A 26,099-nucleotide genomic window follows, 5' to 3' on the forward strand; every position below is an offset into this window, starting at 1 on the left:
ATGATCAAAAAATCTAATCCTTCTTTTCTTTGAATTTCAAAACTACGATAACTTAACACTAAGTGACCCAAGATTTAAGCCTTAATTTTAAACGTTTCCTCTTTAATGGTCTGCTATTACAAACTTTAAAATCTTCAGGGCACTGGATCGAGGAGACAATGATGTCAAAGGCTCACTATAAGTTTAAGAATGCAATGCATTTAAACGCGACTGAATTAATATGCAGCACTGGAGTTTCGGCCTTTCGGATTTTTAAAATTGTTTTGCATACATTATAAACTGCGTTTACACGCTGAAATTTTTAAGCTTTTGAGCGATTGATGTCACTTTTCCCTAGATCCAACCCTCTGAGGTCCAGTCAGTCAGTTTTTAACGTGAGTAATGGCGGACCATGAAATCCAAAATTTGCCCACTTTCAAAATCTGAAGAAAAAAGGAAGTGATTTTTTGATCATAGTATTACTTTAATTTTAGATTTTCACTCTTGCCTGTAAATTTTGTAAAACAGATTTTCATTGTTTAAGTTATAAAGGCAAAGTCTAAAAACAGGCCAGTTTGCAGTTTAAAATGAAACGTATATGTAAAATTTTGACATTGCACTGATGCATAAGTGTTGAGAGGTACTCCGCGAAAATGTATCAAGTTTTGTGGAAAGCTACATCTCCGCAACGTCTATCATACAAAAAAAATAAAGTCTATATGTTATCCCTTTTAGAGTTTGCCCCCATGTTGGTACTCATAAGCCCGATTTTCAGCCCATGGCTCATAGACTAGATTATGGGATAAAAGAGCAGGAAAGAGCACCAGGGAAGAGGCAAAGAAATTTGAGAAATTTAAGCAAAGAAAGCCTCGAGAGAAGCAGAGGAAGGAGAAGAAGAGAAATTTTCAATGAAGAACACTGTTAAAAGCTGAGAGAAATAGAGTGAGAGACAAAACACTTATTTACAACGGTCAGCTAAAAGAGACAAGGAAGGCCTGACAACATGTTGACGAAGGTTCTGGCATATTTCAAGAATCACACACACCACGTTTCCATTCAAGCTTACAGCAGACATCATTGGGGCATTTTTTTGTCATCATTGTCTCTTTTGTCAGACATGTTATAACCCAACTCTCAATCTCGTATAAATTTATATTGGATTGCAGGCCATTTATCTGTAAAGAATGCACTTGTACATGAGTTGCAACAGTTTAGGTTTTTTTTGGCCAGATAAGACTTAGAAAAGCAGTTTGATAAGCTCAAACTGCTCAAACATGCGATTATCAGCAACATCTTCAACAGCAACTGTCCACACTAAATTAATAGCTTTTGTGTGAAATGGATGTCCAGTCGTAAGCTACTTTTTTGACTGTGAAATTTGGAGTTGAGTAAGCGAATTAGCTCGTTTTAGCTTGACTTTTTAATTAGTAATTTTTGCTGTTGTTCTAAACTGAGGGGAAAGGGTGTTTAAAGATTCAGTCAAATGGAAAATGCTGTCAAAGAGACTACTGTGTATGTTCAGTTTTAGTTGTTGATTAAAATAGTTGTTAGTTACTGTTTGCAAGGCTAGTTTGTTCACTGCTGTCAGCTCAGTGGTGTTTGATCACTGTAAACTGTATACACTTGTGACGATTAATTTTGTACTTTATGCAGAAGCATAGTTATTTACATACACACTTAATTGCTTTCTGGGTCTACAAAAGGGATCTCAGCTTTTAGGCTTGGCTAAATCTATTAAGTATAATTTTCAGTGGTGAATATATGAGAATTCGATGTTATATTCACTGATGAATATAACATTTTGGAGGCACGGCTGCTTAGGTAAGAAAGCACTTTTAGTACCTTGTTATTGTGTTTTAGCACTTTGTTTTGCACTTTCTTGATATTCACCACTAAAAATTATACTAAACAATAATTATTCGCCTCAGGTTCAGTGAATATTGGGGAGTATTTACCTCGATTATGTCTCTGTAAATATTCACCAATATTCACTTCAACTTGTAGTTAGGGATTAACACTCTTCAATCTATGATAACGACATACCACAATAGTTCCAGAAACATTTAACCTCTTCTTTTAAGAAGAGGTTAAAAGCAACCATTCTATGTACAGGAAAAAGTTGCTCTAGGGGAATCTCTGTTTACATTTTTTCCTCATTAGCACAAGGTTAAAGGTTTCTAATCCGTCAGCCAAGAATAAAGAACTTAATGATTGAAAGCGCATTGCATAACAAGCTATCGCTGAAATTTTGAACCCATTATACCTGATACATTGTAACCTCTGAGAAAAATTCGAAATTTTGCAGACTGTATGGGATCATCAGAGACTGTCACCCACGAATTTACCGGTTTTGTATGGCTAATAAGTCAGGCTCGTCACCAGAGCAAAAAGCCTTAAAGCTGGAGTTTTAACTAAGCTTAAAACAGGTAATTTTTTTACCTTTTAAAGTCAATTTGTAAATAGTATGATGCCTTCTGTAGGAAAACTCGTACAGGTGTACGTCAATGAAACAAAACGTAAACAATGATGCCAGCAAGCATTTCCTTATAGGAAAGTGAGCACTAAATATAAAGCCAAAAATTGCAGGGAACTCATAATTACTGCTACTATTAATTCTTAATGCCTCATCAAATTGGGCAAATATCCAAAGCTTCTTAAATGTGGTAATAAGGTTTTTGGAACATGAATAGAAATGGACAGTTAGCAATTAATATCTCACAGTTTCACTAAGAACACAGCACATGTACATGTACCTTCCTTTTGCCCCTAGGTCCAGTGGCATTATAAAACCTTTTTCCTCCAGCAGTTTATCAAGTGATTCTAAAATACAACCAGCTTCACAGACAAGGATACCTAAAAGAGTTAAAGTTACGTAGCTGCTGTCAGTAAGCATTAAATAAGAGCTGCTACGATAAAAAAATGCGATTATCTCATCATTATGTTCGCAATCATATTCTAGGAGGATGGTTCCATACACCAGGTGTGAGAGGATGGAGCAATCTCCTCCTGAAAACGCATTTTTATATCAGTCTTTTAAATGTCATAAAAGCATGGTGCATAAGTGAGCTTGTGTGACATACAAAAAGGCTGATAAACTCCTAATCACCTGAAACCTCATCAAAGCTTATAACTTGGTTCATCAATGACATGGATAAGATAATTTCATCAAAAACTGGTACACTTCCCCCTGAAATAAAAGAAAAGGTTGCATCCCATTAAAAAAAAAATTTGAAAAGACAAAGTGTTCGCCATTAATTACTTTATTATTTCAATGCAGGACCCTGCTGCTGTCAGGTCTTCATTGCATTTCAAATTGTTGGTTGTATTTGGTGCAGGTCCAAGCATTAAACTGAGGTTAGACCAAAGACATTACACTATGTTGAGAAAATATAACTTTTGTAATACTGAAGTACTTACAGTGTGATGCGCCTTACCACAGCCACCTAACAAAGTTTTTTAAAATTATTTGCCAATAAGGGTGTGTGAATTTGATTGACAGTCACGCCTCCTTGCAAAGTTCATACGGTTCTAAGTTGAACACCTTTGCACGGGTTGTTGAGTTGACGTATTTACACATAGTTGGCAAATGTGAGAGTTTGTTGGGTGGCCACGGTAAGGCGCGTTGCACTGTAATATCAATTGACCTTTGAATAAATTGTTAAAACCTTCTGTACACCAAACCACATGGGATTCACAGATGGTGCAAAACGGTGTAGGTATAGGTAGATTTGAAACCTCAAAGAACAAAGAAACTAATAAATGTATTGTCAGAAAATTATAGGTTCAAAAGAATTCTAAAGTACATTTGAAAAGGCTAGAGCTTATGACAGTTTGCAATGCTTGCTGTCCAACACAAGATTGCCTACTACTAAAATGTTGTTTCCGCCAGACACTCCAGAAATACAGTTGCAACAACAGAGCGCCACTATTGAACTTCAATCCCACTTGTATTTGAGGATCATTTAATAAAGGACAAGGAGTAGGGCCAGTCATCAAACCCTCCATCCAATGAGGACCAAACAAATTCCAAGCCAAATAAAGATAAATTATAATTCCTGTTTGCAACTATCCATCTGCACTTACACCAATGCACCCAACTGCACATAGCCTAAAGTCAACTGAAGTAGTATATGTTCTACTGAAAGCTCCTGTTCTACCAACCATATAGATGACTCGAATGCACCAAATAGGTCAGCCTACCTTTTCACTCAACATCAAGCTAGAGAACTGCTACCTCTACTTGAAGCAGAGACATTCAGTGAACGTTGTCTACAGTAACCCACTTAGCAGAGGCCTTTCTTGCCATAAATGAAAGAAAAACCAATAGCTCCTCCTAAACCCCTAGCTGAAAAAATCACAAGAAAAAGTCGCCAGAGTTGAAACTATCGCGACAAAAGCCCTGAGATAGTTGGCAGTGTAGCCAACCTGCAATTTTTTCCCCGCGCTTGCAACGCGACTAAAGAGTATTTAGCCAATGAAATTAAAGGACTAAAACGAGGTTCTGGTTTGAGCAAAAACAACAAGGCGGACGAAGATAGAAGATTTAATGAGGAAGAAACCATTAAGTTAATTAAATTCCTAGAACAAAACCCTGACTTGCCAGGGCTTGAAATTGTGACTCACTGGTCGCCAATGCGACCAAAAATTGAGTGCTGGCAACTAGATTTAAAGAACTGGTCACCAGCTGCAGAATCAAGTTTTGTCTAATAACCCAGGATAAACAGTAGACAACTTTTGTATTTGAATCTTTATATGATGAAATCGTTCAGAAAGCATTGTGGTTGTGTGGGGCCTAGGCCGAGCAACTGTAGTATTGCATTTACTCGCAATAAAGGTAAGTTGCTTGCCACGCAAGCTGTAGGAGAATAAAGAACTACGGAGTTTGAAGGGTGAAGCGCAAGGATAAAGGACCCATGTTTGCCTTGCTATGGAAACACCATCACCAAACTAAAGACAAAGCCAAAAACAGCAATGGCTTTAGAGATCTTTCTCCTGCTGGTTTTTTTTTTTTGTGCTTTTTAATAATTATGACTTTGCATGCAAAGTTGCCGACCAAAATTTATGATCTGGCGACCAAATTTTCCTCACTAGTCGCCAGCTGGCACCTGAGCAAAAGAGTTAATTTCAAGCCCTGCTTGCTGAAGTCATCAAGCAAAAATGTCAGGCTACAGTTGAAGGAGCAGCTACACGTCCATTTAGGTAAGTTTCTCGCGTTTTCACGAGAGCAATGTCTTGTCAGTTATGCAATTCTGCAACTCTTTCACGTCTACATAATCTGTATTCAGTGCCCACGATCGAAAGAAAAATACACAATCTTCGCACATGCATGAGAAGGATCGTAAAGAAGGAAGTGGACCAAAACTCGTTGAATGACGGTGACAGAACCAAAAAAACGCCTTCAAAGGAATGGAAATTTTATAATGCCATGTTGTTCATGAAAAAGGATATAGAGGAAGATTTAGAAAAGGAGAAGACAAAAGGTGAGAAGGAGATGACGAATTAGGAGAAGGCAACCCTTATAAAGTTTTACAAAAATACACCACAGTTATGGGACGCAAACTGAAAGGAATACCGTGACCGTGACCATGACCAGAGCATCAATGAAAAGGTTGTCGAAAGAGTTTGATGACAAGTATACCGTTACAGACCTTGCAGAAACGTGGTACAAGTTATCAACCCACTTTCAACACGAGTCAGTGAAGCAGGAGAGCTCACTCAAATCTGGTGCAGGAAAAGAAGACGTCTACCAGTCAGACTGGCCTTTTTTCCCTCCCTCGAATTTATTAAAGACAAAATAGAACCAGATGAGGGCATTTCCAACACGTTTGACCATGTTGCACCTGTGAACCCCTTCAAATGGAAGAGGGAAGAAGAAAGAGAAAATTCAATGGAAAATGCAAAAATAAAAGTGCTGGAGGCCCTTTCATCCAGGCTCAGCGACGACAAAGCAACAACCAGTGGAGGAATGAGTTGGAGAAGTGGCTATGAAGCTGGATTCCAAGCTAGCTTCCAGCAAGGTATTGCTTTAAGCCAGCTCCCAATACAGCAAGTTCAACCCAGGCCTGCCTTCCAATCCCTTTATCTGTTGTAGCATGCAGTCCCTTTTTCCTCTCCACTACCTACGCTCATCTCTCCGAACGTACCTCATGGGCAGCGGATGCTTGATCAAACAACGCCAAGAACAAGCCAAGACTGTATGTCACGACCATTGGCCACCACTGATCCTACAGAAATTTATTGGAACTAGTAGCTTTTCTTCCCTTTTGTTTGATTAAATGGCTTTATGTGCAAGATTAAATGTCAGAACATACGAACTACTTGCATGAACATAAAAAGTTGAGTTGAGGTAAACTTTCAATTTATACATTTTCTTTGTGTTTTATTTACACACCGAAGCCACTCCCATTCACCAGAGGATATGGCTTGGCATACAATACTGAAACAAACTGCCACTTTCTGTAAGACCTTTCTGTCAATTTAATCACAGGATAGCTTGGCTTATAATATTAAACAAAATTGCCATTTTCTTTAAGATATTTTTAAAAAAGGGTTGTTACACAAAGCTGTTTCAGATTAAGATAGTTTGGCCTGCCATAATACTGAACAAATTCAGCATATACATATTGTAAGTAACTAAACATTTGTCTTTTTCAGTGTTAAAGGTATCTAGCCATTTCCAGGACAGGATAACTTGGTATACTACATGTGCACTTAACAATTTAAGAATGAACATTGAAATTCCTCTTAATAGCAAATAGGTTATTTTAGAAAAATTTAGATTCACTCTTTCACCTTCAGGCTCCTGGGAAAAAACTCATATGAAACCTTTTTTTTTTTTAATTTCCACAACCTGGTGGCCACGTTTATTGCTTTAAATTGAATTTTAATATATAGAAATTGCAGGGCTATTGAGAATCTAAATAAGCCAATTCAGAGTTCTAAAGAAAACCAGCGCATGTCATCATAAAAAAAAAAGCATATATTAAAAAGTATAGAACAGATACTTGATGAATACAAATATGTGCATATCATTTTCATAACAAAACCAGAAAAGTATATGCTTGTGTTTATCCTTTATGCGCATATGAGTATTTCAGAATTGAGGCTGGCTTATTGTTTGGAGAGGTTTAGGCATTTTCTGGAAGAACACAAGAAATTGAAGAGTTTAGAGCATAACCGCCACATGTTGAATTTTAGGCCGTTTTTCTTGTCCGAATTTTTGCATGTGACCTGCAATTCGATCAAAAACATTGTCCAGTATTGTTTTTTGCTTATTTCTGTTTTTTTTTTCGAGAAATAACATATGAAAGCTGAGTTTTTCCTTACATGCATTATTTCCCAAAAATGAAATGCAAAAATCGTAAAAAAAAAAAATAACTACACAATATTTTTTGATGGAATTGCAGATCACATGCAACAATTCAGACAAGTCTGAGACAGCCTAAAATTCGACATAAGATAGTTATGCTCTCTGAGCCCTTCAATTATAGACATCCCTTGATAAGTGTTATCATTAGTAATACATGTAAACGGATGCCAGTGTCATTCACTGATAAATTTAACTTTCCAGTATCAACAGGTTACAACAAACCTTTTCACTATAAAATCTGCCATTTTGAAAATGGGGCAAACATGGAACATACAGTATTTGTGTATGGGGATGTAATGTCAAATAAGTGCTCTAATATTTGAAACCTACACAAACTTTGAATGATGGAGGTAATACAGAGTCCAAGCATAGAGAGTGCATAATTGCATTTTTTAATTCCCTGCACGCATTTTTTTGTACACTCTGCATAGATTACCAAGAACAATTTACGAATGTGCAGTGGAAAGTCAAAAACAGCAATATTACAAAATGTGCACACTCTTTAGTCTAGCTGTATCCCTCAACAGAAATGCTTGGACCCCAAACCGTCACCATTCAAGCGCCATTATATGGCTTAAGGTCTCTGCATTTTGGGTGAAAAGGATCATCACGAAGTTGAGGACTCCGCCACTGCCAAGGTACTACGCCTTCCATCATGACATACTCTGTGAATTCCCTCCTGATTTCCTTGGCTTCCAACCATGAGTTGTCCCCAGTGTGACATCCATTATCTTCTGTGAGATCCTGTGGATGCTGAATCTGGCTAGCCTCTGTTTCAGAACGCAACAAGTTGCGAAGTGTTATTGCAGGGTGATGGAAGTTGCCTGCAGAGGCTGCAGGAGAAGAGGCTTTCTGAACACTCTCCAGAGAGGATACCAAACCCATTTTCAGAGATCCTTCAACACTGGGAAAGTCTATAATTAAAAACACGCTTCTGCTCTGTTAATCCTATTTGGGGATAGGGCTTCGTCAGGTAGGCGGTCAACCGAAATGCATCATCCCCCACAAAGACATGAGGGATGCTCTTGCTGTTGCCTGGTAATGGTTTTGGAGGGCAAATTCTTAATGGATTGTTTTCGATCTCCAGTGCCTTTCAAAAACTGTTGCGCAACCAGTTGCCACCATCTGACATCCTGCCATTTACCCCCACATCAACATTTAAGAACTCATACTCAGGTCCAACAAGATGCAGTCATTAACATTATGCTATCGTTCCCTTTGTAGTCATGATACCTTGAACCAGAATTAATGGGCTGCTCCAGTATAATCCTTTCTATATCTATAGCACCAAGGATGTTAGGCAAGTTCCACCTTTCTTCAAATTTCCTCCCACTCTCTTCTTGAATTTAGCGTTTTCACATAAATTGGGCCTATTTCCTTGTAGATTGCTATGCAGACCTCGGAGATTGCCTGTGAGATCATCTCTCTCCCAAGCCTAAACTGGAAATGCAGGGAACGGAACGACTCACTAGTGGCCAAGAATCTTAGAGCAAGAGCACGCATTTCTCCAGGTTTAATGCTTTCATGCATTACCATGTCTCTTTTCGCTAACCCTGGGGTCAAAGTGTCTGCCAGGACATGAAACTGCGTCTTTGTCACATGCAATAGCTCGTGACACGCCGCAGTATCTGAAATTTCACTTAAAAGTTGATGGTAAAATTCGCGTTCTTTCCTCCTTGCCAGCCATGGACGGACCCACAATGATCTTTTCTTTTCCTCTTTCTTTGCTTCCTTTTTTTCGTCAAAGACAAGAATAGAAATAGCCGATAATATCATGTCCTCGTCCAAAAGGCAGTGTTTGTTTATACTACCCAGGTCTCTTGAAGTATGCGATTCCCGTGGCCTTCAATTTGCAACGCAACAAAATTTGAAAAAAATTGCATCACCAACGCGAGCAAAAAATTGCTTGTGTAGCCGTGGCTTAAGGCAAGAATAACAATTTGAGGTCTTCTTTTCCTGGACAGGGACAAGGCATACACTTTGGGCTAGCTAGCTCAGGGCTAGCTGGGCTAGCTCAGTGGTAAACAGAGTGTATGGTAATCCAGAGGTTGCAGGTTCGAGTCCCAGTTGAGAGTAAACGATTTCTTGGGGTGCAAGGATGGCGCAGTGGTGAGAGCACTTGCCTCCCACCAATGTGGCCCGGGTTCGATTCCCGGATCCGGCGTCATATGTGGGTTGAGTTTGTTGGTTCTCTACTCTGCACTGAGAGGTTTTCTCTGGGTACTCCGGGTTCCCCTCTCCTGAAAAACCAGCATTTCACTCATTCTGTTCTGGGGGCAACTATGAACTCTACTGGCTATTTAATTTAAGATTGTGAACTGCACCATTAAGCAGTCTGGCAAAGTCCCCCGAAAAGTGTTGTAAAGCGCATTAGATCATTGCGTCATGGTAACGCGCTATAGAAATTAATGAAATTATTATTATTATTATTCATTATTACGCACAACCAAACAAACTGTACTATATATCGATCAGCACTTTGTAGACTACCAAAGGGTGTCAGGTTTTTAGGATCTTCCTATTGGTTTCCAAGAAAATAACCTTTGAAGTTGAACAATAGAAAATTTTCTGCTTCACGACATGCAGAGACGTCTCAAAGTAAAAATATCCGACACAATTTTGTGCACCAATATCCAACAATCATTTTGGCCAAATTTCATAAAAATCTGACAAATCTACAAAGCCTATAGATTCATTTGAAAAGGAGCTATTCCTGGACAGTTAACACCTGTGAGTTTTTGGGAAGAAAATATTTTACATGTTTTCACACCTTTAAATGCGGGTGTGATACCGCTGACCAATGAAAATCAATGTAAGGCCTCTGAAGAGGGTTTTTTAATTTGCGGGAAAAGGCATTTAGCACTGCATCATTAGATTATAGATAGATTATTTATACCTGATTACAGACTGACCTGATTGATAATGGGAAAAGCAGAGTTAGGATTGGTACTAATCGCTTTTTGATGGCCACTGTTTGACTGTTGAATTAATATATTTCTCGTCATGTACCTTTTAATCAGTACAAATTGTTTTTCGTTGTCCACTGTCTGTTTGTTAAATTAATACATCTTTTAATAGTTATATATGTAAATTTCTTTGTTGTAATTTTGTGTTGTGTGTGTCTGTGTGTTTTGTGTGTAAGCCTGATTACTGTATTATTGGGAGCCCCCTTGATCAGCCTAGGTGCTTTTGGGGCAAACAATGGTTAATATGTTAAAAGAATAAATAAATAAAATAAAATAAAATCTCACAACACCTTGGGGTCAACATTTTAGACATGCAAAACAGAAAATTTGCAATAACTCCGCAAGAATAAAACATCTTCAAATAATCTCTTTTAGGAGAAAACAAATATAATGCGCTGTCTTATGGTAGCTTTTTAAAATTTTGCAAAATTCAAGACCAAAAAGGTTAGCAGTAACCTTAGCAAGAATTGTGAATAGCATGCAGCAATTTGAAATGAGTAGAACAGTTCACAAGAGAGTAAAAGGAAGCATTGGCAGGAGCAACACTGGATTCCAGAACAGAGCCTTGCAGCAGACTCAAGGGACATAACACATGAGCCACAAAGAAAGAAACAAGGAGGAAAGAGCAAATAATGATGCATGCAATCCTGAAGCAAGTGAAAGTTTCATTGTATCAGTAGCAAAATAAGGCAGAGAAGTATTCACTTCTAAATTTTCGACGACTCTCAGTCCATCTTGATCACATAGTGACCTTGACCTTTGGGAACAGAGTGACCATGACCTCTGGGAACAAGGTCAAGGTCAGAACGAGGCTGCCTCAATTCTGGTGTCCCCCCCTCACCACCCTCCTGAGGAGTGGCAGGTAGACGTCACGGTTATCCCATCCCTCGTTGCGGTTCAGGCCGGCTTGGTTGAGCTTGATGTGGAAAGCCTCTGTGATCTTTCGGTGCGTATTCCTGGGTTCTTGGTCCAGAATTGGCATATTATCCATAGTCAGTCTTTTCGTGACCGCGTGTCCTGTTTGCATTTGGTGTTGACTGAGGGCAGATTTACAGTCCCCCCGGTCCAGGGACTTTTGATGTTCTAAAGTCCTCTCCCCCAGTGATCTTTCACTCCCTCCGACATACACCTCCCCACATTCCTCACACCAGACTTTATACATTACACCGCACTTTTCCATGTTATCTAGGGGGTCCTTAGGTTTCACCAGGGCATTACGAAGGGTATAGCCAGGTTTGGAGTACAGACTAACATTGTTTGGCAAAGGTCCGTTTGAGCTACTCAAACATATGGCAGTACCACATAACCTCGTGACGGTTTATCCTGGTCCCTAGTCCTGGAAGGAGAGGTCTTGTGAGGCTTCTCATTGGTGTCGCATTCTTTTAGAGCCCAATTAGGGTAGCCACAAACCCAAAGTGCATCTCGGATCTTCTGCTTTTTGGTGTTGAGCAGGGATGGGTCTTCAATGACGGTTTCAGCACGGTTCATCAAGGTACAAACTATGCCTAGTTTTTGCTGCAGCAGATGGTTAGATGACCACTGCAGGTAGTGGTCAGTGTGCGCCTCGTTTCTGTGAACATCAGTGTTGATGGTGTTGTCATCGTTTCTGATCACCATGTCGTCCAACATCGGTAGGCAGCTGTCTTTTTCACGCACTGTGGTGAATTTGATGCTGGGATGCAGACAGTTTGTCTTCATATTGTTGTTTGTTGACAACCCCCGTGTCATCTACATATCTTCCCTAGAACTTTGGTGGGTGAGGGGCGGTATCAAGAGCCTTGCATTCGAACTCCTCCATGAAGAGGTTACCTAGTACCGGTAACAGCAGGGAACCCATGGCCATACCAAATGTTTGCTCATAGATAACTCCATTGTACTGGAAATAGGTAGTGTCAACAACCATCTGAAGTAAATTGACAAACTCTTCCAGGGTCATGAGTGTGCGTTCCAATCATGTGCTGTCTTTCTTAGCTCTGTCTGAGGCCATGGACACTACTTCCTTCCCGGGGACAACAGTGAAGAGGGCCGTGACATTGAACAAGGTGAGCACCTCCCCATCTTCAAGGGTGATTTCTTCAATCATGTTGACCAGGTCTCTGGAATTGTTGATGTGCTAGTCACCCTTTCCAACCAAGGGTTTGAAAAGATCTGCTAGGTGTCTGGTTAGGTTGTAGGTGATGGAATTAATGCCAGCGACTATGGGGCGCATCTTGATAGGGCCTTTATAAATGTATCTTGGGAGTGGCGTCTGAGGTGGGGTACATCTTGTCATACACCCGGGGGTTGAGATGTCCTTCCTTCTTCATGGACCTCAGTTTCCTCTGTAGGCGCCCTTTCAGCGTTTTGGCTGGGTTGTTAGGACCTACGTGTATAGGTGTATACGTGTCTTTATCCGCCAGTAGTTTCTCACACTATGTGATGTAATCAACCTTGTCCATGACCACAACAGCCTTCCCCTATGTCAGCAGGGAGGATGACAATGTCCTTATTATTCTTGAGCAAATTCAGGGCCTTGATTTCATCCTTGCTCCTATTAGGTTTAGGGGGGCTTAGAATTCTGTAAGATTCCTACAACTTGGTACCTCAGTAGACCAGCTTCCTCTGGTTCTGACAAGCCGCTTCCGTGGCAATGACAATCTCCTTGATGGGATCTTATTTGGAGACACAGCAAAGTTCAAACCTTTGGCAAGAACCTTCATTTCACTATCACTGGGTTTGTATTTTGATAGAACTTTTACCCATTTCTTTAGCTGCGTACCTGACAGGTCGATCTTATCCTTGTTCAGGCTGAGAGACTCAGAAAGTTTTTCCACTTTGTTGACCTGCGCCATTTTGGATCTCTCAAAGGAAGTTTCCTGCGACTTTCGCACAATCGCACTGACCCACTCAAACATGGCGGCATCGTCGTTATCATGACAACGCTCTTTTATGGATTGTTCAAGTTGACAACACTGTTTTGAAAGTTGGGAATTCCTATGGTGAGTGAGGTACATGCGTTCACGAAGTAATGCACGTTCCGCTCACTTGACGATCTGCCGAGCTTTGTCTGAATGCACTGTAGTTTTTAGCCGTAAACTGAGTAATATTCATTTCCTTGCACCGCAAGACTGAACCGCAAGTGGTTACGATAGCAAGCAAGCACATTTTTCCCATCTACGAATCAAATGCAGACCTCCATTCCCATATTTCGTTTGGAAATTGTTAAACAGATTCATTTGCTACATAGTAATTGCCTGTTCCCAAAGGTCAAAATCACTCTGTGATCAAGATAGACTGAGAGTCACCGGAAAGTTAGAGGTGAATACTTTTCTGCCTTATTTTGCTGATACAATGAAACTTTCACTTGCTTCTGGATTACTACGTAGCAAATGAATCCGTTTAACGGCAAGCAATACTTACCGGGTATGTGAAAATCTTACTCCAAGAATGGAGGCATAACCTGTTTACTACCATTCACTAAAGAGGTTTCTGCCATGGATGCCTGACATGGCAAACTTAACAGATATATAAAGGCCAAATTTTTGCTTTAGTTATGATGTTTAATTAATTTTTTTTGTCTAACTACGAAATATCTTTGACATAACTTACCAACTAGACCAGTATTTCCACCTTGGGGGACCACTGCTAATCTAGAGTATGAATCAAGTAGAAATGCTAATGAACACAAAATAACTACAGTTGAAACCAAACTTAGCTGCCACCCTCGGGGAAAGGGAAAGTGGACACTTAATGCGGCTGGCCGCTAAATAAGGGTTTGACTTGAATTTGTCTCAAACTTAATTGAAATGTCAATTTTATGCAAGCATGCTTAAAGGCTTTTAGGGAGGAGCTCAAACGTTGATATTAAGGTAAAATTTTGAGATTCTTAGAACTCTTTGGAGATTTTTGGAACATTTTTGGCAGATTATGTGGCTAGGTGATCATTTTTGGTGATCATTGTAGCTAAGACTACAGTACCATGACCCTAGACTGAGAGAACTTCCCTTTAAATTAATCCATAGGATTCTTATCACCAAAAAAGTGCTTTTTAAATTTCGCATTAAGTCAAACAGTGAATGCTTATAAATAAATATCATGGCAAGGATGACTCTACAGGCCTCTATAAGAAAGTTCCTAGATAATGGTTCAATTATAGACAATTGGATAGATAAAGATGTAGATTCGTACCAAGTCATAAGGATATGCTCTTTGGTACTATCGATCTATTTTTTCAGCCCACTTTATGGACCGTTGATTTCAGTCTGCGGTTAAAAGATACTGATCACGTGATAACATTTTTGTGGCTCTGTGGTTTCGAAAATACCGACCATGTGGTGCTATTCCTTTGTTCTTCTCGCGGCTGAAAAAAAGAAAAAAAAACTGAAGAAAAGTTTCCACCTGCTTCTTATTTCCTGGGACAAAGCTCTTAATGGGTTACCTGTGATAGCTTCGTCCGGTTTTACTTGCCGTCAACATAGTTTCGCCCTTTTCTCTTTGGGGAGAGTAACAGAAAATGGCATCACGAGATTGTTATTTTCGAAGCCGCAGAGCCACAAAATATGTTATCATGTGATCAGGATTTTTTAACCGCAGACTGAACTCAACAGTCCATGAAGTGGTATTATTAGGGTTTCAAAATCTGAGAAGCTTGTGACAACTCCTAATGATACATGTACCTATCTATTCATGAAGTACCATGGGAGGCCTGTTTGTCTTCAAGAATTTGTTCATAAAATTTTACTGAAATTTAAGGCTGAAGCAATAGAGGATTAATTTGCAATGATCACATGCCTTATCCCATATTGTTCCCCCTTATATTCTATTTTTTCTCCTCTTTGTTTTCTCCTTTAAAGTGTGTATCCATTAGCGGGTGTTCTTTTGGCCTTGTTCTGTCCTGTTCTGTTTGTTTCTGTATCTGTACTTTTAACTGCAAGTTTTTTTTTAATAACAATAGTAATAATAATAAGAATAATACTAATACCGAAAAAAATGAAAAAGAAAGTTCTTATGAATTAATAAATACTTAATAACTGAGAGTGAGGTCGTTACAACAAAATCTCAAACTGAGGTCTTGCCGTATTGACGAAGCGATAGCAAGGTCAATACCGCTAGAATGAGGTTTGAGATTTTGCCGTAATGACCGAATGGTCAAGGTTATTAGGTTGTTTATTATATGGCTAACAGAATGGCTCTAAAGAAAAGTCCTATTTGCATAATCCATAATTGGACCATGGGCATTACAGGAAAATAATGCCCTAGTGCTTAGCTGCTCTTCGCCCATCACAGCATGCATTATATCAGCCAGAAACACTAGCCATATAATAATGTGAGTTGATGAACATATATTGAAGAAAAACAACAATTATTAGAAGTCAACAACTGAGAAAACTGAAGAAAAAATTTTTAAAAAATTATTCAAGTAATTAAGAGGAAGAGCCTCTTTTTTCAGGAATTTTGCAAAATGCAGAACAAATGTTTGTGGAATTTTCCTGAGCAGAAATCTTGAAACTGTGAGCACTCTTATTTTATTTTTTATTTTTTTTAAATTAATTATTTATGATAATTATTTACTGATTATTTACATTCTTACTCTACTCATACATCTACGTATAATACACAAAATGACAATGGTGTGCTCTTGGCCACCTCGCAAGCAAGGAAAAAAAACAGATACAATTATTTATGAATGGTGAAGAAAATTATATATGAATGGAGGGAAAAAACTGGGATGGATCTAGAGATCTTTAAACTGTAGAGGTTCAATAACATCTTTTGGCAGATTAACCTTAAACATGAAGGCAAACAGGCCTGCACTAAACCGTTTTGTTTTCGTTTCCAAGTGTTTTTTTTTTACTGTTAAACGAAAGTGTAGAGTACATTTTCTCATTCCCGGTCACATACATGTATTCATTTGGGAAAAATCTTTATCCAGATTAAAACTAGATTTCATGCTTTGTTTTGGAAGAGAGTTGCTTATTCCAATCAAATTATGTACTTTGCTCCATCATAACTTTCAATGAACATGGGGAACCCCTGATTTCTCAATCTCATTAATTTTGATTTTAGATCAAACAGACACTAACATTTCAAAAAAATAAACCTTTTCTATGCTTTGAAAATGATTTAAAATTTAAAAACATAGAGATGCGTATGGAACACCAAGTGTGACAGAAGTGTTCAAAAATAAAATATGCGTTGTACCACTGAATATGTGCTGTAATAGACCATATTCATAAATGGTGGTCAAGAAATTATTCTTTTGTCTTTGTGCTTATCATCCTAACTAGCCTCACTCAGGAATAAAAATTATTTTGAATTTTGCTCGTGTTTACGAGGCTAGTTAGGATGATTAGCATTAAGAAAAAAGACTAATTACTTAGCCGCCATTTATGAATATGGTCTATGTGTTTTGAATGGGTTGAAAAATACACAAATTTTGGTTCATAGCGAGCAAAACAGGCTTCTTGAAACTCAATATAATATGTTGAAATATAAAGGTTGAAATGATTGATTTCTTCAATCTTTGGAAAATCTTTCTAACACTCGGGTGCGTGATAGGCAGAGGAAGCTTTCCCCATTTGCAATTGATCACAGACAATGCTTATCTCAATGACTTTTTCGATAGGATTTTAAGCTATTAATTTTATTTTCCAGATCGTCTGCTTATACACAACGCTGAATTTGACATCATCCAGTGAATTCATACAAGGCTTCGAGTTGCTCTTTACTTGCTAAATTATCTAGTTGGCTGCGCGTGTTATGCAACAACTCCCCTTGACTTGGAGAGACAGAACTATTTTTACTCTCTTAGTACGGTGTTGCAATCACTCTAACTCTGCATGGTCGTGGGAGGCTGAGGTTTTTAATCACCGGTACTGACCATCAGATTGACGGCATTAGCTACTGACAAGAGTCTACTGAGCAATTCTTGTTCGCGAGAAATAGAGTGTCCTGTGATCTCCAGGCCTCTCTCTTTTAAGCTAGCTTCTCAACCCTTCCTCTAAGGACCGTATCATTTGAACGGCATTTGACCCAGGGCACGAAATTGCGACCAATACAGTCGCATTTGCGACTAAATTTTTCCCTTTGCGACTAAAATATCTGGAGAAGCCGCAAATTTGTGACTTGTTGTCACCTTCGCTCTTTCAAAACAAAAGGGTTAGCAGTTGCCTCTTTCTTTCTCGCTGTCAATTTTCTTTGAAGATAGCGTAATTGTAGAGTAATTTAGCTGCGATGTTACGTGCACAGCTCCATTCCTTTGATCATTTAAGTATTGCGGGCTCATATTTTTTTGCTAAACTGCTGACAACTCAATGCAGCGCGGCGATTTCGCGACTAAAATTTGCGAAATTGCGACTTAATTTTCATATCTTGTTGCAAAATGCGACTGGATTTTTTCGTTAATTTCGAGCCCTGTGACCCCCTGTTTGCTGTCATTGTTGAAGTAACTGTAGTCCATCTTCCGTTTCGAAGATCGAAAAAATCGATAATTTCAACCTAATATTTGATGCTGCAACAACATACATATATCAAGTTTCAAGAAGCGTATGTTTTTCTCACTATCAACCATACAATGTATTTGCGTAAGTTACACATTACAGAAATATTCACTGGTAAAACTCATATTTTGGTGTTTCATACAGGAGCATACCCGGTATGTCCACAGCACCCTGCAAGACTTACATGTACACCAAGATATTTCCTTTAATTATAAAGCAGGGTCAAGGCCAATACATATGTGACCTATGTGTATAAGTCACACAAAAGTAGCACCATTTAAAAAACCTCCGCCCACAAAAACAGTTGAAAATGTTGCACAGAGCAAGTCAAAGAAAAAACACCAACCTCCGTGAGTTGCAGTAGGCTAGAATTTCAGACACCTCTTGAGTGGATTTGGGTTTCAAAAGTACTTTACTGTTTCCTCTGTATAAAGAGAACAAAACATAAGAAATGTGCAGGAAATTTGTTGAACTTTTCCTTTTGCTTCAAAATTGTGAAAAAGTATATAACAGGGTTTCTGATATTATATGATGGTGCGATTTTGCACAATCGACCTCAAATCGCATCTGATCCCACAATTCATGAGAAATCGTACAAATTTCAAACTAAACCAAAATACACATTATTTTGTAAAAATCTTGATCTGTGCATCTTTTTAGAGATGATTTATCTTTGGAAACCAACGGACTCTCTGAATTTTGGTGAGAATTATTTGGGATAGACGAGATGAACAGTTCCTCTTTCACTTCAGTTACATAAAGTTAGCTCTATACTAATTACTTTGAAAAAGCACGCTACCATCGAGGCAAGCCAGTGAACAAATGATAGTTTTCATAATATTTAAATAGATACCCATTATATATTACCAAAATTGAAACCTATCTAACTGGTTTAAAATGAGTGTTAGATTTAAATACTTGTAGATCAGCACTATTCGAAAATTTATGGGTGCTTTGAATTAAACACTGTTGATCAGCAATAATCCTGAATACAGTGCATGGGAATATTACGCTGGTGACCTTCTAATCTATGTTCATCATGTAATTCTCACGAGATGTCTAATGTCCTCCTTGTCTATCCCTTATAGCATTAACCCTGAATTTTTGTTTTTGTAAACAATCAAGTTCGAAGTTTGCACCTATGAGGCCTTGCTCTAGTTTTCAATCTAACATATTGATTTAGCCAAGCCTAAAAGCGGAGCTCCCTCACTTTTTGTATTCTTAGTGCCTGTAGGGTTAGTGAAAATAAAAGGTTTCGAATTGTCTGCGTTTTGATGTTTCCAGTTGCTGCTTTAATAGTTAAATCATTTTCTTTGCTTTCTTCTATAGAAAAATTCATTGCCTAACTCGTGAATTCCACGGTAAATTTTAAGATAAAAACCAATATCGCATGAATCACTTTGCAATTCACCTGAGTTTGGTAATAAATTTTTCTTGAACCCCATGAGTTTTAAAAAAGAAAACAAGCACACCCTTAGCGAGCAAATGGAAAAGGAAAAAAAGCCATGTCAGAGTCAACTGTCAATAGCCAGCGAATAGGAATCAAGCTAAAATTAGAAGCCATAAAAACAACTTTGTCAGTTCAAGGTCAAAGAAGAGTTTTACTGATGTACTTTATTCCACTTTATCTCTGAAAACAAGATCATTCACATTTTGATGTATTTCATTGAAACACGCCAGGTTGGCTTGGTACAAGAATCGGAAAAATACGGCAATGCAACCAAGAAAGGACCAACTTCAAACACGATCTGCTCCAACACTTAAATAACGTTTGCATGGGTGCTTTAAACATTCTGAACACACAAGCTAGTGAGATTTCCCTCTAATTTTACAAGAACTCACTGCGAATATGTGTTTATAACATAAGGGCAATAACAAACGGTTTAGTGCCCAAGGAAACGGTTTAGTGGTCAGCGGATACCTTGTTTGACAGGTGTCAATTGATCAAAAGATGGATGTCCAATATCAAAGATGTATGCTGTAAACTAGCATGATACTGGTCACATTGTCATACATGGAGGGGTGGACGTACAGACGGCCGCACGTACAGAAGGTTGATGATGTCATGGCTAGAAAACCAAGATTTCTCGCATCAATGGGTTACCATATTTTCTTAACAATGGTGCCCTGCGCGCGTGCGCACGCGTCAAAGGCAAAGGCAGAGCTCTGCTAAAATACATGTAGTTGCATATTGGTACAGCGCAAACAAATCCTCTTCTTCAAGTTGCCGAATCAAAATTGTTGACAAGTTTCTATCTCAACACAAATAATATGTTTGCATGGCACAAGATCAGCTAAATGCTACCCCTTCTTATTTAAAATTAATACAGATTGAAACAAACGTTTTCATGGGCACGTTCATAGTGAAAAGGCTCACTCTTCAAATCAGAAGACGTGATCACATCTTCTGCCACATTTGTCACGATATGAAGAATAATTTACTGCACATTAAGTTGAAGTCAAGCTACTGAAAATGTAAGTGTGTAGTTTAACTGTGCTTCCTTTCCAGTTCAATTGAGCCAAGGTCATGGATGAGACTTCGCATCGCTCCAAGTTAACCCATTGACTCCCAGGGTTCCCCATTGACGAGTAAAATACTAAGTATGGCCGGTTCAGGCCAGCTTGGGAGTCAAAGGGTTTTAAGCAAAGTGCTTATTTATTGTTCCTCACAAAAGTGGTTTTCTTAGTCTTAACCCTTTGACACCCAAACTGGCATGAACTGGCCAGAACCCCTGGGGGTCAGTGGGTTAAACCTAGTAAAACAAGCTCAATATAGCTCAGAAAAAAATTGCACAATTTCTATAGTTTTTGACACCATTGATGGCTGCTTTAGCATAAACTGTAGTTAATGTCTACCTCAATTGACCTCTGTACCTTACTGATTGCATAAACCGTTTGTTTGTGTGCTTCGCACCTGATCAACACACGTTTTTCTAATTGGATTTTTTGGTGACACGTGCAACCAACTCATCATCCGATCAAAATTGTTGCAGCTTGCTATACATGCACATTTTGTCTGAAAAATTCTCTGTTTCTTCTGACCGTGAAGTGAGTAGTTTTCCCTTCCCACCCTCCCATATGATCTCATATTACTATTGGTAGTTCTTAATGGTGGCCCATCTCCTACTGATACATTGTCGTCATTTTTTTTTTGGCATTTTTATTAAAAGTGGTTTAGGGTCCTGGACGACACTTTATCCCCACCCTTTTTTCCTCCCACTAATAATTGGCTCTTTGCGTCTATGCAGATGGTCTTTGCAGATAGTAGGCTAAATAAGAGCTATCTGTCATTTTCTGGTTCACAGTTTCAAGACACCCTTCTCTTGCAGCTTCTTTCATGGCTTATTCTGCCAATGTTGGAATTACAACTTCTGTCACAGTATGCACATATCAGTGAGGAGCCCAGCTCAGTCAAAATGTGACGGCAGCCGACTATTTGGCCGCCTACAATGCAACATCTGCCGCTTACTTTAATAGTTTCAGTTCAAGTGCATTAATACAAAAACTAGGAGAGCCTCTAAACAGGAGTCTAATCCCTAATTAAAAGAGGTTTCCTAAAACATAAATCAAAATCTAAATACAAATATAAAAAAAAGATGGCTATAGAAATTGATCGGAATGAAACAAGATTGATTTAAGGTCATGCTTAAAAGTATTTATAGTCTGAGTCAGATTTCCTTAAATTTAATGGTAAATCATTCCAAAGCTTAACTATGTCACAATATACATGTGCTTTCTATCTATGATCAACAGACTAGGATCAAGTTACCTCCTCATGTTAGACTGCGCTGTATGCTGAGATATAGTGGATTAAACAGATCTTGAAACATGGTGGCAGCGAAATAGGACAACGAATCTTTCGCCTATCACTTACAGAGTCGCATGAACTACAGCTACAATAATCCTGTCAGCATGTCTGCTACAGAAACGGCGCCTGAAGTACCGTCACCTGGCACAACAGCTACACCAGCCACACAACAGCCTCAAGCACAACTAGGACTTGTGCAACACCCATCCTTCAGCGCGATGGCTGGAATAATGCCCCCTGGCAAATTAGTTACAACTGGGAACGTGGTGGACAACTGGAAAGTATGGAAACAAATGTGGAGCAACTACATGATCATTTCTCAGCGCAAGATGCAACTGCCCGCGTACAAGGTCGCATTGTTTCTCCACTGTATTCTGTGCCGATGTGTTAAAGATTTTTAAAGGCTTTCAATTCGACAGTCCTGATGATCCAAATGACCTGGCTACGATAGTACAAAAGTTCGACGAATTCACCATAGGGGAACTGAACGAAACCTTTGAGAGATACACTTTCAACTCCCGAAATCAACAGGAAAACGAAGGCATTGATGCTTATGTCACCGCCCTTCGCACACTTGCGAAAACATGTAATTTTTGTGACTGCATGTGTGATTCGATCATCCGTGACAGGATCGTCCTGGGCATTCAAGATCACCGCACTCGCAAACAGCTTCTACAAGAACGGAGTCTCACTCTCTTAAAGTGTATCGATCTTTGCAAGAGCTCTGAAGCAACGAATTTGAAATTGAAAATGATCTCTGGCACCCCAAACGAAGATGTACACGCTGTAAAAGATAAACACCCTTCATCACACCGCCGCGATGACAAGTACAAGAAAGGCTGCGCAGGGAAACCAAAGACCTGTCAATTCTGTGGGAAAAAGTACATCCTTTCGAAAAAGGCAAGTGTCCAGCATGGGGAGCAAAATGTACAAAGTGTGGTGGCAGAAATCATTTCGAACTAATCTGCACAACTCCGACTAGAAAAGTGTACAGCCTGAGGGATGAATCGTCCGATGACAGCCATGTGGAGTACATTGACAAGAAAGAAGTGAAATTTCAAGTAGACAACGGCGCCTCGGTGAATGTCATTCCCGTCAAGTTTGTAAGTAATAAGAAGTTCGAGCCCACCACAAAGACGTTACAAATGTGGAACAACACAACACTAAAGCCACTGGGTTCCTGTCGATTAATTCTCCACAATCGGAAGAACAAGAAAAAGTTCTCTGGGGAATTCCTTGTCGCTGACAGACAACTAAACTCACTCATAGGAGCAAGGGCAGCTCAACAGATGGGCCTAATCACTGTCAACACACAAAACTTCAAGATTGCAGAACCACCTGAACGACCGAGAACAGAGGTTAAGAGTGTGCAGACGGCTGATGAATTGGTAGCAAGTTTCCCAGAGGGTTTTCAAAGAGAGTTGGGAGCACTTCCAGGAACAGTTCACCTTGAAGTCGAACAAGGCACCACGCCCGTTGTCGCACCGCCTCGCCGTGTCCCAACATCACTCAAAAACAAACTGAAGGAAGAATTGGATTGACTACAGCGATTTGAGGTCATAGCTCCAATCAGTGAGCCCACTCCATGGGTCAGCAGTCTTTGCTGTGGCTGTAAAGAAGTCTGGAGCGCTGAGGATCTGCATCAATCCCAGACCACTTAATACCGCCCAGAAGAGAGAACGATATATTCAGCTTCCTGTACTAGAGGACATACTTCTGGAACTCTCAAAAGCTAGAGTATTCTCGACAGTTGACCTCAAGTCGGATTCGTCAATTACCTAGCCAAGTTCCTTCCAAAACTGTCTGATGTCATGGAACCGATTCGTCGCCTGACTCGGAAGGATACTCCATGGAACTGGTCCTCCGAACAGCACCAGGCGTTCGCACATGTGCAGCGGTTAGTGACAGAAGCGCCTGTTCTGTGTTACTACGACCCTTCACAGGACCTCACCATACTGTGTGATGCAAGCCAGAGTGGCCTTGGTGCAGCAATACTTCAGAACGGCAAGCCCATAGAGTACACAAGTCGTGCCCTCACCGATACAGAAACCCGGTACGCGCAAATAGAGAAGGAGATGCTGGCAATTGTTTTTGCTCTTGAGCGCTTCAACCAGTACACATTTGGTCGACACATACACATCGAAAGTGACCACAAGCCGCTAGAAGCGATTCTATTGAAACCACTCGCTCGAGCACCTCGACGCCTCCAGTTAATGATGATGAGGTTACAGAAATATGATTTCACTGTGCACTATGAGTGTGGCAAAAACATGCATTTGGCTGACACGTTGTCACAGGCTTACCTGCCCTACAAAGGCAAAGAAGTGGACGATTTCGAATCAGTCAACATGGTCTGCTATCTACCCATATCTGACCAGCATCTAGACGAAATAAGAGCAGAGACCCAGAAAGACCAGTCTCTGCAAGAGTTGTCAGAGATTATTCTTGTAGGGTGGCCTGAACATAAGGACGATACCCCAGCATGGACACACCCTTACTTCAGCATGCGCGACGCAGTGACCGTACAAGATGGCCTGGTTTTCAAAGGAAATTCCGTTGTAATACCTCGGAGCCTTCGCACAGACATAAAGGTGAAGATTCAATCGTCCGTCTGCGGCGTGCACATGAATGCATCTACTGGCCAGACATGTCTGCAGAAATGAAACAGTACATCTCCGCATGTGAAACGTGTAGGGAACTTGACAGCATGACACACCCCAAGGAGACACTGATGCCCCACGAAGTCCCATCCCATCCTTGGGAGAAGATTGCCATGGATATCTTTTACCCTCGATGGAAAGGATTACTTGATCGCAATAGACTACTATAGCAACTTCTGGAAGGTGGACAGATTGCAAAACACCAAAGCCAGCACCACCATTCTGAAGCTGAAGAGTCACTTTGCCCGCTATGGCATACCAGATCAAGAGATCAGTGACAACGGGCCGCAGTTTACTTCTGACGAGTTTGCCAATTTCGCAAAAACATGTGATTTTAAGCATCTTACCAGTAGCCCTGGAAATAGCAAGGCCAAGTCTGGGGTGAAGACAGCCAAGCGCATCCTGAAGAAATCAATCAGGCCTGGAACCGACCCGTACCTCGCCGCACTTGACTACAGAAACACGCCCACACAAGGAATGACAACCAGCCCAGCACAACGTTTGATGAGCCGAAGAACCAAGACACTCCTCCCTACAACTCAGAACCTACTACTGCCAAGGACTCTAAACATCGAAAAAGAAAAGAGCTGCAACAACACCAGCAGGCTCAAGCCAAATATTACAACCGGTCAGCAAGGGACCTACCCAGCCTCTCTGAAGGTGACGTTGTTAGAATGAAGCCATTTAAGCTTGGTGACAAGTCTTGGCGCAAGGCCCAAGTTACTGCAAGGCTTGACGAGTGGTCATACACTGTTGAAACTGACGATGGAGCAGTCTACCACAGAAACCGACAGCATCTGCGAACCACGTCTGAACCGCCAGCTGATTCCAGCAAAGCAGAGCCAGACCCGGATATAGCCAGTGCAGATGAAAAGGCAAATGCAACAACAGCATTTACCCCCGACCAGGGCAGTGCCCCTCAAGAGCCACAACCTGAAGTGGCGACCGTCCCGGAACAGTAACGGAGGTCAGAGCGACTCAGGAAGAGCCCAGCATACCTCAAGGACTATGTCTGTGATTAGACTCGTGATTTTAATTTTTTTTGTTGCTGTTATCATAATGATTAGTGTTTATCGCTTATTGATCGTCTTGCGTTGAACTCACCAACTGATAGATTTGTTCTATGGACCCTTTGATTCCGCACTGAAATGACACCGACGCTTTTTTTTCATCCATTTCAATCTTCCAAAAGGGAGGATGTCACAATATACATGTGATTTCTATCTATGATCAACTAGACTAGGATCGAGTTACCTCCTCGCGTTAGACTGCGCTGTATGCTGAGATATAGTGGATTAAATGGATCTTGAAACAAACTATACGATAAAAATATGAAATTTTTAGTACGTTTGTTCGAGCATACTTCATTTTTGTAGCAAAGTTCAGTGTTTCTAAGCTTATAGGATGCATTGCCAACAGGCTCTAGTTAGTTGGAAAGGTCTATTTCACATAAACCTTGTCTACACTTAAAGAGAAAAATTAGGTCAAAGTACTTTCTCCTTGATACAAGAGATAATAGCTTCAGATCTTTCAACCTTTCCCCGAAGGCTTGTGCTTAATAATGACTTTGGTCGCCCTCCTCTGGACTCCTTCTAGGATATCGACCACGTAAGCTTGATGGGGAGACCAGACTTCACAAGCATACTCCAAGTGGGGTTTCGTGAGCTGTATGTATATCTGACATCTGATATGGGACGTCTACCACAGGTTCTTTGAATGATTCCTAGCATCCGGTTAGCAATGTTGACTTTGAGCATGATGTGATCACGCCAGGATAAATTGTGAGACATAATTATTCCCAGGTCCTTTTCTTCCTTACTTAGGGTTAGGACATCAGTA

The 26,099-nt window shown here is 40.0% G+C and overlaps 1 protein-coding gene across 1 annotated transcript in view; it reads right to left on the reverse strand.

Annotated features, from left to right (window-relative positions):
• LOC138019591 (D-2-hydroxyglutarate dehydrogenase, mitochondrial-like) overlaps positions 1-26,099 on the reverse strand; it is a 68,843-nt gene that overhangs the window by 37,395 nt on the left and 5,349 nt on the right. The window contains exons 3-6 of the mRNA XM_068866449.1: positions 18,139-18,216; positions 13,903-13,943; positions 3,086-3,166; positions 2,733-2,832 (exon numbers count right to left, since the gene is read on the reverse strand). Of these exons, the coding sequence (XP_068722550.1) occupies positions 2,733-2,832; positions 3,086-3,166; positions 13,903-13,943; positions 18,139-18,216 (300 nt within the window). The remainder of the gene's footprint in view (positions 1-2,732; positions 2,833-3,085; positions 3,167-13,902; positions 13,944-18,138; positions 18,217-26,099) is intronic.

The sequence above is a fragment of the Montipora capricornis genome, chromosome 10 (genome assembly GCF_036669925.1).
Source record: "Montipora capricornis isolate CH-2021 chromosome 10, ASM3666992v2, whole genome shotgun sequence".
NCBI classification, from domain to species: domain Eukaryota; kingdom Metazoa; phylum Cnidaria; class Anthozoa; order Scleractinia; family Acroporidae; genus Montipora; species Montipora capricornis.